The following is a 17,472-nucleotide window of genomic DNA, read 5'->3' on the forward strand; positions in this document are numbered from 1 at the left end:
CAGCACCAAAGGAAGCTTTTTTTTTGTTTTGTTTTTAAATGAAAACTCTTCCTTGGGTGAGCAGCTAGCAGTAGTAGCTGTAATAAGAACTCATTACATTATTCCTTTGCAAATTACTATGTGATTCACATAATTCCATGTTTACACTCTGCCACATTATAATTTGTGATGCTCTTTGCCTGAAGAACAGCTCCTGGTTCCATTGTCATTACTTCTTGTCCTGTGTTCAGAGATTTGCTAGCAGTAGTGTGATGGCTATACTACAGTTCCACTTGGAGAATTGGCCTGGTTTTGGGATGACAATAAACCCTGCAAACAAAGCAGTTTACATTAATCCAGCAAGAGAACCTGACAATAATTTTATAAAATTATTAGCCTGAAGCTAAAGTACAATTTATTTTTACCACCACTTGCTTACTGTAAGTATCAGCACCTCCCCTCCTACGAGAATCTAAGCCACGGTTGTATCAGTCAAGCAGCACACACCAAAGCGTTCAGTAAGGCAGAAAGTGCGTGTGTTCCTGACACACGGTGAATCTGATGCGAGCACTCGATTTCAGTCTACCTTGCACTTTGAGTCATTGTGAGCTGTGCAACTTTAAAAATCATACACCAAAAAAGTGATCATCATTTTATTAGGGTAGCAACAAACAAACCTATTTCAATATCAACAAGTTTGACAACTAACCTGATACAGGGAAATGCTCAATCTCTTATATGCCACTGAATATTACAGGCTTTAAATAGAAAAATATATTATCTAACCAAATACTTAGTTTGGTAATTGTAAAGGAGAATGAAACACGAAGTAGGAGTTCAGTAGAAGTTACCCATTACAATTTAAGCTTGCATTCAGGATTTTTTTCTTTAAACTGCATTACCGTTCCAATAAATGGAGACTGACTTTATTTCAAGCATAATGCTGCACCCCGAGCTAGACAGGGGTTGCGGTTCCATATTAAGGCAACTATACCGTAGGCGACAGATCCCAGTTTTGATTTATGTATAGTAGCCCATTTTTAGTTATTCACATAAAAAATGTATGCCAGACTTATATAGGAAAAGCTTAATATCAAAATGCAATTTCATCTTCTTGCAATGTCATTGTTATAACAACTGCCAGCAGACTTGCACCACCACGGCAGCTAAGCTGGAAGCTTATGAGTATCACCAATGAGTATCACGGAGCAACTCTTACTATGCAGGCACGGCAAATGCACTTTTAGCAATTCCGCTAAATAGCTACCAGCTTAATTTCTTACCTCAAAATTAAGATCCTGTGACTCAGATCCATCAAACCAGACAAGTTCAGGCAGCAACTAACACACAATGCAGAATGCACACAGCTTCGGAATCTACAGGAGCTCTTTCTCGCTTGGATCCCAGAACTGAAAAGTCACTACTGATGGAAGAAAACCCTGACCACAGACAAAGCGGTGGAAGGAGGTCTGGATTGGCTGGATTCAAGTCACCACGTTTTGACTAAAATCAAAACTTTTTTTTTTTTTTTTAATTAAAAAAGAAAGCCCCACATCTATTCCACCAATTCCGACACACAAATCCAGATACAATTGTAGGATTTATAGCAAAGTGTGTGGGCACGTGTGTATGTATACACTTTTATATACATTTATATATAATAAATGTATGTGGCACTTATGAATATCTTGTGAATATCTGGTTCAAACACTGTTGAGGTAGACTGAAATGGGTTGGTCTTTAAACCTGTGTGTCATTCAGACTTTGCAAAGATACTGCATACGTAACAAGAAGAAAAGACAGTTTTATTGTTATTAGTTAAGGAGTAGCAAAAAGGCAGAATTTTAGAGAAAACAAGCTACTGAAGCATTTCTGAAAATGTTTATCAAGAAAGCTTTGTTTAAAAGAGATGAAGACAAAACAGAACTCCATAGTTCGCTTATTAAAGCATTCCTCAGAAGTCTATTAAATCCAGCAACAACTGGAAGGTCTTTCTCACAAGAAGACTACGTCCACTAAGCAAGTTTCACACACCCTCGAAAAAGATGTCCCGAAAGTCTTATTTTCAGTCTTTAATAAATCAATAATCCAAACTGTTCATATGCAAACATTCTTTATAAGCACACACAAAAAAGTACTAGGGATGGTGTAATATGAAGCCTTTTTCAGCAGGATCATAGCCATGCTACATAAGCAGAAGAAATAAGCACTATTCTACCACCACATTTACACTGTAATGCAGCTGATTGTTGGCAAAAAAAAATCAAGCCACTCATCCTACAGCTGCTCTAGAAACAGGTAGCACATACTGACACGTAGTGTGAAGCCTGATTCCCCAAAAACTACTAGCAACTCTGGAATTTAAGTTCCAAGACTAGGAACAAGGATTTGCTCAGTCCTCGTTGCATCTCCCACCCCATGAATGCCTCCTGGTTTAGAAAGACAAAGCACCATGTGGGTGGCTCTGAGAGATGCTAGGAAATCAGATTTCAAGCCTTGTTCTAAATGAATTCTGCAAATCTGGGCAGGCAGGGGAGGGGGTCAGTAAAGTGGAAACAATCTCAGGATCAACACATCTGCTACTGCAGGCAGACATTTCAAAAACTTCCATAAACTTAGGAAACAGCACCTTAAAACTTGGTCAAGCTACAATGAGGAGATGGCCATCCCAGAGGTTTGCTTGTGTGACAGAGGTCAGAAATGCTGCAAGTTCTTCCAAGTACTCAACTTCATAAGATGACATCTGAGACCTCAGATGTTCATATAAGGAAAGCAAGAATAAAAATTTGGCATTTAGGCATAAAAGTTTTACAGAATTGGGTTAAGAGTTCTGGGTGGGTCCCGAGTAACAAGAAAGATTGCATGGAGCTTTGCCATTATGAAGAAGTTAGTTAAGTACAACGTAGGAAGCTCTGGAAAGCCAGTTTTAGAAAAGCATGTGACAGCTGGAAAAAAAGCTAAGTTTTCATTCAAAAATTACCATATAAGAGTCTGGTCTGTAATCTGGGTGTGGGCCTAGAACACTTGTAATGACATTCTCTGGGAATAATACAACGAGTAAGGTTATAAAAAAAAAAAGTCTAGAAAGTTCCTGCATGGATACATAAGATAAAGAAGTTAGCCCGCGGTGCTTTCTGTGGCTAAACCACGCAGGTGGTGAAGGATGGAACAAAAGCTGCAGTAACTCAGAGCAAAGCTGCACAGTTTAATAGCAGTGACAGAAAACATGAAGGATTAAAACATGAGGAATTGCGATATGACAGCTCCGGATCTGCTGTGCTGTACATTGCATCAGCTTGAAGTTTAAGAACAAACATCACACTGAGCATGCAGCAGAGACACATTAAGAGACTGTTCAAAAACAGTTTTGAAAACAAACATAGTCTTTTATTAGCAATATTATGTTGGGTCTAGCAGGGGTTGGAAATGGAGCCAAGCCAGGAATTTGATAAGGCAACCTTCATCACAACCTCAGCAAGAGTCCTACAAGTAGGTGTTGCATCATCTGCCATCTCAACAGCATACTCTGCTGTTCGAATACTGTTCGAACACACTTCTCTGGTGGAGGACTGTCGTTTGCCTTATGACAATTAGCAATGTAAGAGCATTAAACACCCTGTTTCAGCAGTGCTGCTAGGGCAAGCTGCTGCACCACATTAATCTATGCATTCTCTCTGACTTCCCAAAACTCACAGGACTTTGCATATTTAGTAAAAGCCTTAAGACATACTGGTAGGCAGAAAAAGCCTTAACAAATACGATAGGTAAGATTGCTCCCATGTGAGTTTCAGAGCAGTCACACCCGTGGTCTGTTCAGAAAGACCTGCAGCAGCGTTAGGACCAGCCCTCCTCACAACGCACAAGATTGCAGGGGTTTGTTTTTCAAGAAGTTCCACATATGCACAAAGTTTGTTTGTTTGTTTCCCCAGGCAATAATATGAAACACAAAGTTTCCCAACAGAAACTAAGTGTGTGAGAGATCAGGACACAACTGCTGCATTTAAAAAACGAGCCAGGAAGACACTGCTACTTAGAATAAAAGCCATCAGTAACTACAGAGTTCGTATTTTCTTCGTGTAAATTAGAACAGAACTGATTGGAGCCAAAGATTTCACTAGTCCAGATATTAAACTGCAAGTTCGGACACGTGGGCAGGTTACTGTAAAGTTACTGCTTATGTGCTAATTCACAGCTCTCTTGGCACGCACTCGGTGCTCGCCCTGGACAGTAAAACAGAGCAGCTGCCTCAGTAACATGTGGGATGTCAGAACCCTGCCTGTCTTTCCTGCTGTTTTGAAATTGGAAAGTAGAAAGAAAAGCAAACAGTCCGCTGTAACAAATACAACAGGTATTAAAAAAGCCTTTTAGGCAGATACAGGCTAAAAGGTCTCACAGTACACTTCACTAATGCAATTAAACCAGCAACAGCTGACCTAACGAATGCCCATGCAAACATGGCATTGATTTGTTAAGCTATTACTGCTATTCAGATAATAATTGCATTTACTGTTAAGAGTATTCCACATGTAGTTTATTCTTGTTCAAAACAGTGATATTCTTGGAGTCACTTGAAAAAAGGTATCTGGACTGAGACCTTCACTGGACAAAAGAACCCACAGTCCAACACAGAATCTGAGCAATAATATGCTCAAACAGAATGAAACTGTTCACATTTGAAATCCTGCAGTTGAATCAGCTTAATTGGATTAAGATTTGTATGAACAAAATGTCCACATTTCTTACGCAGACAAGTCAGCATTTATTAGCTTAAGTCTTTGAACTACTTATATTGATTAAATCAGATAGTAAATCAGTGAAACTGAGTCAAAATTGAGACCATTCAAGGAAGTGCCTGCTGAACGTTAACAAAACATACTATAGAGGAATATGTATGGATTCAGGGGGAAAAAGCCAAGCCAATACCTATCTCTGCATGGCCTATCCGTTCACTTTACGTAGGTTTAAATGCATTATTTGTCTTTGGTTGGCTTTATTATTTTTAGTAGAGTTACAGAAGTAAATTCTTAAACCATATGACATACCAGATCTTGTAAAAGCACTAGTAGCAACAGGGAGACTGCTCGTGCAACTTCACTTCTGTATACATAAGGAATTTTTCTTCTAAGAGAGGTGTATCACCTCTCAACAAATCACCCTTTTTGTTGCTCATGGTCAACAGAAAGAAAGTCAAGGCTGCTAGAAAACTAGCAGCCTAGTAAAAAAAAAAAATCTTAACCTATAGTGATAGTAGATAAGATTACTTCAAGACTAGTTTTTCCTTGGCAGTGGAAGATAAGCATCTTCAAGAGGAGAAAAAAATAAGATGCAACTAAGTGCACACTGGGAAAAGCACAAAAAGACTTTACCAACAGAAGCTGGATTTGACTCAGATGATAGGAACTTAAGCTTCATTTAGGTAGTACAGGCTCCAATCGTTAGGAACAGTTTCTCTAGCCTCTTTAAACTATGGTAAGGTTTAAACTTTTCAGATTAGGAAATAATGAAATTGAAATGAACCAGGAGAAGAATTGGGGAAGAAGCAGATGACTTAAGGCAATCCCATTTTGGGTAGTTGTAAAGTAAGCATGATCACAGAATGAGAAGTGATCAAAAATGAATTTAGTAAGTTGATCGGCACCTACCTAAAATCCAACTTGAAATACAAGGTTAATTGTATGTAAGAAAATAAGGTTATCAAACGAGTTATTTCCTTGACAAGTTTGTGCAACATTATAAAACAAAAGCAATAAAAGCAAGAAGACACTTCCATCTTCCGAGAAATCTTTTGTCATCTTCTGTGACTACAGAAGGTGTGGAAGATGGTTAAATTTCATGCTCACACTGACAGTTGAGAAACTGGTTTGTACAAGCAATTCTTGCATCATTTGATGTAATCAGCTGTTCACACAAGCTTTCAGGACAGATTTTATTTTGTTCATCCATCGACTCCTGTATATTCTTAAATATACATATATTACATGTAGACCATCGTAGTGGTCAGTCAGTACCTCCTGAAGTACCAAATATTCTCAAGTTCTTACAAGATGGATAGCTTATTTCCTCAGCTTTAGACTACAGAGGATTTTTTTCCTAAGAGACGAAGAGTCCTACCTCAGTTAGGAAGGACTCAAAGTAACTTTTTCACTGAAATTTCTCAGAAGTGCCTTTGAAACACTGAGGTGTCACTTTTTTGGTTCCTTCAGCACACAGTGCTGCTGCTGCAAGGGCGAAGTTTGCTCAGATACAAATGCACCTTCTTTTTCTTTGCCTAAATTGGTCTCAAGAAATTTTGTAGCCAAAGGTTTAGACTGGTTTAGTTCTAGTTCAGATGAGTGAAGTTCTAGACTAGCCAAAGCTTTTCTAGACTGAAAACACTTGAATCATCCAAGCGAGCCATATCCTCAGGGCTGTAAATTCAGCATTCTTTAGGTAAATGGCAATGTCTAAAGCTGGAATAAACAACATACCCTGCACCAGAGTCCACAGAGGAAAGAGCTCCTGTAGAGTCCTAGAAGGAAGAGAAAACACTCAGCCCCAGCTCGTATCTGATGGCTAGGCCGAGTGAATCTAGACACATACATGTCTGTGTTTTACTGAATCTGAGTTTAAACAAATTTGATTTTTTATAAATATTCTATTTCATATTACTCTAAGTCCTAGAAAAATATCAGAAGACATGACCTTATCAGCAAGATTTAAACATCAAAAATGTATGTATTATCTTGAGTTGAAGTGAAACATTTACTCAGAGCAGGTTACAGGATGCAATCAACTTCTTACTTCAAAATATGGCAAGTTAACAGTTTTCATTGTGGCCATTTGTTCAGCACAGTATGATAGCAAAAGACCACCTAAGGACTGCAAGATAAATTAAAACTCAATGTGGAAAAGGACTATTGAAAGTTATCTACATTTACAGTTCAATCACACATTTTTATTTAACATCAGTATACAGAGGACAACCCCAGCAAGTTATTTTGTAATGTCAAGTATTTAGTAAAGTTCTTCAGCTGTAACAGTGACAATAGAACAGCTAAAAATAAGCAGTATGAAACAAACATGATTTTCTTAAAATTATAAATATACCAACAATACTTCTTAAAGCTTAATTATTGCAACAGTTAAATTAACAATAGTTCATGTTAGAAAGGCTCTATGAAATTTATTCAAGTTGTCAAGAAATTAGATGGAAGTGTAAAAAGGAAATACATATGAATTTTACTTTTGATTTTCACTAAAGGTAGTCAATACAATTTTGTACAGTATCACCTAACATGTCAATCTTTAACAAACTCCAGTATACAGAATTCATAAAATGCAGAAAAAAATTGTTTAATTTTTACATGTAAATTGACAGTAAATTAACTGACACAAAATTTATTATCGTAACATAAGCAGGCCAGCATTTTAAATATTAATTTAGAAGCTTTATATTGTTAAAGGGGCAGACATATACAGTCATTCCAAGTACATAACCAAATTGTAAGAGGTGATAATTCAGAACATGGGTTTTCTAAAAAGTGTTTAGTAAAAGTCATGTTATTTCCTAATCCAGACATCCTCATCATAAAGCCTTTACAGGGTTATGATCTTTCCTGGCTTTACTGGAGCCACTAGTCACACCTCCTCACACACGCACACGCGCAAACACACATACCTTGCTATAAATATCACACCAGTGTACTAGGTTTAAATTCACCCTGATAATGCGGGTATGCTATGTGCAACTTTGCTATTATGCACATTACAGAAAGCTTCAAATTTCAGCATGGTAACCTGAAGTCATATAGCTGTGTTTCAGTTTTACTATAATCATCCCTGAAGTTTATACAGATACCGTATCACGTTGAAAGAAATCTATTTGATAGTACTTAAATACCAGCAATTGAACTTCAATTGTAATGATGAAATGCTCCTTTCCATTGAGGAAGAATTAGTATGTATAGCTGCTCATCTCACTCAAATATAGTACATGAATGTTTAAGTACTTTTACTAAAACAGAAATCATACTAAAACATGATACTGTACTACAATTGTAGTTAACTAGAAAATTCAAGGATGTTATAATTTAAGTCTAAATTTTCCTGTACAATAAGTCAAATAAATAAATTCCATGTGCATTTGTTTTACAAAATGGTAACATGTTTGTCTTGCTAGGTTATACACTGCCATTTCACCTGTTCATAGCTCTGTCCAATCTTACCTTGAGCTTTCTGACAAAGGAAGCAACTAATCAGCAGCTTTCATTTAGATAAAATGGAGTCACTGTACAAGATGAAAAATTAATCCCTAAATCAAACACAGTAATCATATAGATTGTTTCTCTGACCATTACGTTCAGAGAAAACCTACTTTGCATATGCAGGTACCACTTTTTTCTTTCAGTAGTGTTTCTGCTTCTGCAGTTCTTATAATTCAGTTTGAAGTAGCTATAAAGGTAACACATGAAATTTACCTTGGTTCTTTTAAGATGTTTTTCTCTTACATTTTAGGATTAATACAACATTTGTACAATCCTATTTACATTTTCTATTGGGGCTGGGCAAGAAGGGGAAAAGGAGACAGCTAATGGTCACCATGTTGATTAGGAAGTCCATGTTCTTGTTAAGGCAACCTACTTTTCTCACTACCCTGAACCTTCTATCTTACAAACAGGCTAACAAAATGAGAATAATAATAATAATAAAAAAAAGGTATTCTAAGCCTCATTCAACTTGGTTCTTACTGAATTTTTCCATTCACTTGGCCTCACTCTGATCAGGAGTTAGTACAACAGTTCTGGAAGTGCAATGTAAAGATAGCATATCCAGTGAGGAAGCTCAAGGTATGATTATGTATACGCTCCAAGTAATAATTGGTAAAGTTTGTAAACAAACTGGCAGGACACTCTGTAAGCACAGTACAGCCTATCAACTGTCATAAGGATCTTGGCTGAAGAGACATTTCTGGATTTTTTTCCACTAAGGACAGCACCAGTCCAACCAGAAAAATTCAGAGACCTTGTCATGCACTGTCCAATTATCCGGCATGTCTTTTGATGGCTATTAAAAATGAGGGAAAAGTAGCACTGGCTCAAAGGAAATTACTTTAAACACTGCAAATCTGCTTCAGTTTTCCATCCAATTCTTTCTTTAGGCTGGCAGTGCCGTGAATTTAATGAAGGCCTTTTGAGGCAGTGATGGAAGAAGCAGCAAGATTTAGAGGCTTTCACTCTAGAGTTGGCAGACAAAAAAGTGACGGAGTTTTAAGATCACTTGGGGACCCAACATTTCAAAAGGAAGACTAGAAATAGCAGCTTTAAACCCTAGAGCAATGGGATGGCCTAGGATATAACAGTTGGCAAAACGGAAATGAATGGTATATAACCCAGTAAGAAAGACATTACCATGAGTGTTTTATACTTTGACAATTCTCATTAAATAAAGTTAAGTGCTTTCCTATAAACAAAAAGAATGCTCATAACGTCCTTCTGGCACAAATATTTTCCTATCAAACCCCTGTAAACATGCCATCAAAATTTAGTTTTTACCAGCAGAGTGAGCTCACTAGAAATGCAAGTGATATCAGAAAAACAAATTCATTTGAAAATTTCTAAGTAAATACTTCCTAAACAATATGGCATTTACATCAGTGTGCAATATATTAATTTTGAAAGTGATAACTTTAGCATGAAAGTTACTTACCTGTCATTAAAGTTTTCCATATTGGCCAATACATAAATCCTGATTTTTGGTACTGCATACTTTATCTCTGAAATATTTGAAATGTCATATTCCAAATCAAAGTCAATACACCAAAAAAAGTGTTTAAGTTATAACCAGTCTAACCAAACCCACCTCAGCCACTGAAAATAAATTTAACAGTGTTGCATTTAGTAGTACACAGAGGAGTTTTAAAGCAAAAAAGAAAATATAGGTCACAATAGAAATCTGAGGCACTGCTGTACATGTATAAAGTTAATTCTTAAGACTTATGAATTGCACTGAGTCACGGATAACTGCTTTAGTATTTTCATTGAGGACAAACATTAAGTAGTTAAGTTTGGGTTGTTTTTTCTTTTTTTTTTTTTTTTTTTTTTAATTAATGCTGGAGCTGTAGTCCTTAGGCAAAAACTATGTTTTTTTTCCTAGGTATTACCTTCTACCCTTCTCCCCAGAAAAGGGTTTACATTTTTTTTTAGCTTTAGATTCAACCTTTAAAAAACATCAAAATGAAGAGTAGATGTAGCTCTGAGTAAGTAAGTTGTGTCAAGTTTGAGAACATCTCAAAGAAACTTACATTATACAAACTTTTAAGAAAAAAATCTTGACTTTTACTTAGTTTTATAGCAATGAAGATGTGGTGTTTAACTATTTACAGTACCTCCACTTCAAAAGTGAGATTTATGAACCAAATATTTAAAACGTAACAAACGTCAGATGTTCATTTATGCTGCCTACTGTGGCAATACTCAGATATTACCAGATTTATTTTTTTTTTCTTGAAATGATAATCTACATGCCACAAAAACTTGAAAAGTTTTCACAAAAATAATGGTATTTTTTGGTGGACCAAATCCGGTAATGTTTTCATAGCTGTATTCCTTTAAAACATTGCAGGCAAACAAAGCTATTGTAGCACAAAGTACTTTTTAACAAAATATTCACCACTTTTAGCTTCATTCAAAATTTAGCTTGCTATACATTGAACAGAAGAAAAGTTTCATCTGTGTTTAAGTGCATTAACAACAGAAGTTAAAACTAATATTTTAATGAAGGTTCAACTGATAGAACAGGTGCTATCAAAAAGCACAAGCTTGTCAATGACCAAATTTGACTAACAAAAGTGACAGTGACATAAAACTGAAGCTGCTCAGAGAAAGCTTGCACAATTTTCCCTAGTTTGACAAAGAATACATAAGTCAAGACCCAGCTAAAATTAGAGTTCCTTGATAGTACTGATTCACAACTTCAAGAGCATAAACTACAGTCAGTAAAGGGCTCACAAATCTGCTCATAAAATGGCTGACACTTTAATAAGAAGTGGTTTTACATTAATGGCAGACCACCACAGAAAAGTATGGAGGAATAAAACACTTTGGTTTAAATTTTTCAGAGGCTCACATTTCTCGTTAGACTTAGAAGCAGCAGCTTTTATAAGCTACTTTTATTGGGAGTGCAGTATTTTGTAGAAAACATTTGAAAGATTATAATTATTTTAGTGATTGACATGTTTTTACTTCCATTTTTACATAAATAGCTTTCACCATATTGTGGTTATGCTTAAGTATAAGAACACTGATCAATAGTTTAGATGCACAGTATTTATTTCTTCTGCTGGAAGGCAACTATACTTAATTGTATCCAAGACACTTCAAATCATTCAGAAATATGGCATGCAGTATCCAAAAGTATGGCTCTGAGGATTTTTTTTTTTACATTAAGCATAAAGAAATTTTATATTCAACATTCATTTATATCTCAAGAAAACTACCTATTCAGAGTTCTAGTTCTTTGATGCAGCATTAAGGATTAAAACTTACCACTTTACCAGGCCTTGCCCATGTGCAAATAAATCCCTCCTGACAAGCAGTGACTATACAGTCTTCAAGAAAAATTAACACAGTCAGTCTTTCATGTGCTATCTTTTTACAGATAAGAGGCTCTAACAAGGGAACATCTTCCATTCTGGGACAGAGAGGTGTTCCCAAAGTTTTAGCTGGGTCCGTTTTGGTTTTAGTAACTAGGTTCAGTTTGTCACTGCTCTTGCTAGATATATGTCCCATGCTATGGTTTCTCTTGTGATCTTTTTCATGGTGTCTTTCCTTCCGATCATGTAGCGATAAGGTTGCAAATTTACTAACACCAGAAGCAATGGCACCATCCATGACACTGCTTTTACTGCCAGCATTTGAGACTGCAGAATGTGGAAGGCTGTTTGACCGTGGAAGAGGAGGGGGTACAGAGTTTCCAGGTGTTGTGATACTGTTTCCATTACTTCCTGGGTTAGTTCCACCACTTCCAGCGGGTGGACTTGTGGCATTCATGACATTTGTATGTGTCCTTGCTCTTGAGAGAGGTTGGTGGGGGAAGAGGATATCTTCTGTAAGATCCCATAAACAGAGCTGCGTGTCCTGGCCTACCGAACCAAATCTATACGTAACACTTACTGGACGACTGTCTGTAGAGTTCCTTTTGGATAGCCTAGATTGCGTACTATTTGCTCGATCTCTGCCAAAATGAAGGTCTTGGAAATCCTCATCACTGCCGCTAAATTCCATCGGGTCACTCTCTTCTACGCTAGTGGTATACGGATCGAATGCAACAACACTGACCCACGATTTATGTCCATGGCCTCTCGCTATTACTCGACAGTCCACAAAAGACCAAACTGTTACCAAGTCATCCTCTCCACCTGTCACTATGTATTTCCCGTCAGGACTCCAACACACACACAGCAGTCCTCCAAAGTAGCTTTTCATTGTACCATGCAATTCCACCGAATCAAAGTTAAACACACGAAGAAAACCATCCTGGCTCACACAGGCCAAGAACTTCCCATCTGGGGAAAAGGCAAATTCATTCAGGGCACCCTCACCTACTGTCCATTTAAGCAGAGGGTTTCTTGTGGATTTACTCTTGCAAGTGTGAACTGCAAAACTTTCTCCTTGTTTAAGTAGCTGGTAGTGCGGGGCTGTGGTACCACAAGTGTGCTCCACGTTATATAAGTACATATTGCCACTGGAATGAGCTACTAGGAAAAGGCTTTCCGAACCTGGTACCCATTTTACACAGGTTACTCTGGACTTGTCTATTAGTCTCTGTGAAAAACAAAGAAGATACACATCAGAAAGTCTGAAAATTAAAGTTTTAATGATTAACTGTAAATCTGAGCTTTTGGGGGAGAAGGGGAACAAAGCTTAAGCAAAGTGAATTCAACTTTCTGGAAAGGAGCTATGTTACTATTCGCAAACACTCATAATCTCATAAGGTATTTAACAGGAAATTATATTCAGAGAAAGTGCTATCAAAGGTCATTATGGTCCAGTCACATTATGAAGAACATACTTTGATCAAGCTGATCTGTTGCTATGAATCTCAACGCAATGCTCTTAAGTTTACATTCTGCTGAGGACGTTAAAGTATGAAAAAAATAATCAAGGAACACAAACTGAACTAAAGGGAAAAAAGGCTGTTACTCATCTGTGTGACAAGTTATAAATCAGCAACAGTTACATTTAAACTGGTTTTATCTGAAATGGCTATAAAAATCAGCATCTGAAGGAAAAAGAGACATCTTAGGAGCCTTTACCAGCTCACTGATTCAGGCAGCAAACGTTATGCTGTGCCCCTGTTAACATGTGGTTGGACAGTTAATAGCTAAATACATGTAAATCAGCAAATTTGGAAGGCACCACATCCTCTTCACCTTGGAAACCCCACCCTGCAATTACTTTTCATTCATTACTCTCAGTTACCATCTGATTAAGAAGTTTCCTTTAAATAAAAACAATTTAATGGAGTCCATCATTACCAAACAATGAACACACTTTAAACAAACATCCCTAGTTAAAATGTCTTCAGTACTGTAAAAACTGAGAAGTAGAGATAAAGTCCATGAACTCAAGGGGTCAACTGTTCTTCTGGTGGATTTCTAAATCTACCAACTCAGCCATGGCATCACTCAACTGCAACTTAAGAGACAAAAAATTCTTTAAATGCAAATTCAAGATTTGTATTTGGCACAGATTGATTACAGGCTGAAAGTAGAGCTGGGCTATACAAAATGCAAGAATGCAAATACAGCGAGCCTCAGGAAATACCAGAACAAGTTACAGAAGCACATAGAAAAAGCAAAGAAAAAATGCTTTGCTATGCTGTTTTTCACAAAGAAAAAAAATAGCTGATGGATAACACTGACTCTTACCCATTCCGGGCCTGTAACTATCAAAAGCAGCACCTGGTCATTACTCTTGAACGTATTTTTGCTACTGTGAAATTCAGTATAAGGACCAGGAAACCTCTCTTGTGTAACTTCTTATTTTCAATTTGAGAGTGAACTTTTCCTCTAACAAGGTAGCTTTACAAATAGCATCTTAGCTTCTGTTGTGGCATTTTAAATAATTTGTCACATGTTCATTAATATGTATCATTCATATCTGGTAAAAATGATACCAGAAACGTTAGTCAGAAAGTTACTTCATACATACCAAGAGAAAAATATAGAGAAGGTCAGACTACCTTTCTTGCTAGAGGCAATGTTCTTGTTACGAAGCCATCACTAATACAGCACAAAGTGAGATTTCTTGCTCTACTGTACCAGAGCAGCTCAACCTGACAAACAACATATTCACAGAAGCAGTAACTCAGCTTTTATACTGCCTTTCAAGTCCCTATTCTCTTCTACATCAACAGAGTTTTAAAAAGTAACAAGTTAAAATGCAATAGCCTTAATTTAGTCAAGCTTCGACACAACCTGTGTCATAAGATGAAGCCATTTCACGTATCACATACAATTAAGTGCTATCCTTATTGCTTTATCACAGGTGATAATCAAAACACACCTTTGGGCTACCTAAATCACTAAATTACTAACAGGACAACTGGTGAACCCTACCATCTCTATTATTCTAGCACCAGTGCTAAATCTGTCAAAAGATGTAAACACTTACTTAGCCCACCTTTTGCTTATGAAAGTATGTCTATTCTCAAATACTTTCTAAAAATCTAAATATATCCAAAAAACATTTTCTTGAAGCAAATGTACCAACTCATACATCGATAATTACTAATGTTTCTCTTAAATGGGCTTCAGATACAAGCTAATATTTCTAAACATGCCCAGAGTCAATTTCACTATTGTAACTGACAGGCCAAAACCACAGCAGTTTCAGAATTGGTTATAACTGCAGATAAGATCTGTGTAGGAAACAGGGATTTTGTCTTTTAACTGTACCCTACATGTGGGTAAGTTCTGGTAACACCACACAAAGCCATATGCTAGCTTTGTATAAAAGAGCTCATCTCATTTCAATTCCACCAAACAGGAAGAAGATGCATCTCCATCGTAATGAGGCAATACTGGTGGCAAGAGAGGAAAGAGTATTTTTCAATGTCAAGTCGCCTCAGTGCTTCCATCACTTGTGGAATACCACAAGAACTATTCTGCCTGCAATGCAGCTTTATGCTGTAGAAGCTAGACAGTAAACATCATGACACGTAAATAGGCATCGGACCTTTGCGTGAAGTATTTTAGCACAAGTTTTTCTCAAGGCAACTACAGGTCAGCTACCAGAGTGGGAACTGCTCTGCAATAGGAAGTTCTAGCTATTCATAGCTTCCCGCTGCCATTTTTAATACTTATGCTACTACCATACAAGATTAAATCTTGTTTACATGAGTAACTTGTCACATCTGGATTAGCACTCCCAGTGGTGCACCAATGCCAAAGTTTGGTTTTCTGGGAAGTTTTTTAATGGATGATGCTAGAAGGAAAATTTTAACTACATATACAGTGGTTTCTACCAAAAAGAGTATTCCATGCAGCATTAGGAAGCTCTCCAGCACTGTTTCCCATTCAACACAAGCAGGGAGACAGAACAGGTGGGAAAAGGCTGGTAACAAAGAAGAACGCCCCTCTTCTGATCTGGTTGTAGCTACTTTTAGAAAGCTGAGGAGGAGTCAGTTCTAATTATAAAACATCCCCATTGAGAACAATACTTCAATCTTCTTTGCACAAAGACAGAGCAAGAAAACACATGTCCCTGAGGTGGGAAAGATATGCTTGCTTAGTCTGAAAGCTGAGCAAGGCTTAACTTCATCTGCAAAGCTCTTGTCCAGATTTCAAGTCTTAAAAAAAAAAAAAAACACACAAAAAAAACCTGCAGAGCTCTCTTACCTTATGATTTACCTGCAGTATTAAAACACAAAAAGCAGCAAAAACAAACAAAAAAAAAAACAAGCCAAATACCTCTAGCTTATCCTCTGCAGAAAATGCTGTCCAAGTTTTATCAGTTACCAGATCTCTTCCACTGTTAATATCCAAACACTTACCTTTCTAAGAATACCAGTATTACCAGATAACCAGAGCCAGTGGTTTTGTAACTTGGCATGAGTCCCCCTCATAGTACTCCCTCTATTTTTTACCTATTGCTTAAAGAGAGAATTCTTTTTCAGGAGTATCACATGGTCGATACTTTGTGAGCCTTTAGCTTTTCTCATGCAGCATTCAGCTTGAGATCCTAGCCTTCCCTGAAAAAGCCTTTAGGAATCCTTGATACAGACCGTTTCTGCTGTAACATCCCGACCATAAAAAAAATGATATTTTTACTTTAGTTATTTAATATTTTGACCGTAATATAATAAAAAGGGGCTCAAATATTTTCTTCCCTGTTTGGAACCAGAAGCCTCCAAAACAATTGACTGCAGAGAACATGCAGCAGCATTTTGATTTGTAGATGTTTTTTCTATCTGTTAACTGTCGTTAGTTCTAGTTGCAGTACTACCCAAAGTAAGAAGTCCTATTTTTTTCTTTTGCCTTTAACCCCAAAAGCTTCCTTATGAATAAAATTTTTGTGTAAGTATTCTAAACCAATGAAGGAGCTGAAAACAAAAGGTAGTGACTGAACGATGAGCTGTATAGGCAAACAAAGCCATCTACGGAACTTTGAGGATTTTTAGTACCAGAAATACATTGCATGCAACAATGTTAAGATTTCTACTTACTTCCTCATTAAATAATTTGCTAGTTTCTTTTTTAATAGGGTCTATAAGTTGGACCTGGCCTGCTGAGAAGCCCACTAGAAGAGAAACACTTTCTGCTGTGGCTGTTAAGTGATTGAAGTCATGGCATGTAGGTTGTGTTCCTTTGTATATCCTTTTGTCTATTGGTTTACTCAAGTCCGCAGCCTGCAAAAAGAGCAAACAGAATTTAAAAAGTTTATCACAATGTATACACATACAAGTTTAGCTTGCAAAAGAGCTTACACTAAGCAACGATTTATGCAGTCACAAAACCATACTTTAAAATACAGCTCTGTATTTATTGAAGACCACAAATATGTCTTCAACAGGTTTAGCTTTTAATATAACATCATACTTCCACATTTTCCAGTTTTGTTAAATGCTACACCTTTGCAACTACATCACGTGACAAACCAGTGACAACTGTTCAGTAACACAAAGGTTCCAGTAAGTTCTCAAGATCAACCTGTTTCCTGGATTCTCCTGCCAGAAGCAGCATCCCATCACATTGACAAGACATCTTCCATTTCCCTAGCAGCAGTTTTCTCAAAATGAAGTACAACTAGTTTTGGCAGTGGACTAAAAATAGCGTATCTTGGTCCTTGTACTGTAAACGCATCATTTTATAACAGGCAAAAATGTGATACCATTATCAATATTAAAAAATGATCAACTAGATCCAGAGAGATTTCTAGGAACACTGACTCAGAATGTTGATATTATGCTTATAAAATATTTTTAAGGCGATTAGGTTACAAAATAATTGTGCTT

At 36.9% G+C, this 17,472-nt stretch overlaps 1 protein-coding gene across 2 annotated transcripts in view; it reads right to left on the reverse strand.

The window, feature by feature from the left end:
- Window positions 1-30: 30 nt before the first annotated feature.
- The window catches only part of WDR20 (WD repeat domain 20), a 44,365-nt gene continuing 26,923 nt past the window's right edge, over window positions 31-17,472 (reverse strand). The window contains exons 2-5 of one of the 2 annotated variants that reach the window (XR_004253316.1): window positions 16,684-16,866; window positions 11,502-12,779; window positions 6,447-9,730; window positions 291-309 (exon numbers count right to left, since the gene is read on the reverse strand). Coding sequence is in view for 1 of the 2 variants with exons in the window: in XM_032188443.1 (XP_032044334.1) it covers window positions 256-309; window positions 11,502-12,779; window positions 16,684-16,866 (1,515 nt within the window). In the remaining variant the exon portion in view is untranslated. Of the gene's footprint in view, window positions 310-6,446; window positions 9,731-11,501; window positions 12,780-16,683; window positions 16,867-17,472 lie in introns of both variants that reach the window. The other variant, XM_032188443.1, reaches the window with a different exon arrangement.

This window comes from Aythya fuligula, chromosome 5, assembly GCF_009819795.1.
Source record: "Aythya fuligula isolate bAytFul2 chromosome 5, bAytFul2.pri, whole genome shotgun sequence".
NCBI classification, from domain to species: Eukaryota; Metazoa; Chordata; class Aves; order Anseriformes; family Anatidae; genus Aythya; species Aythya fuligula.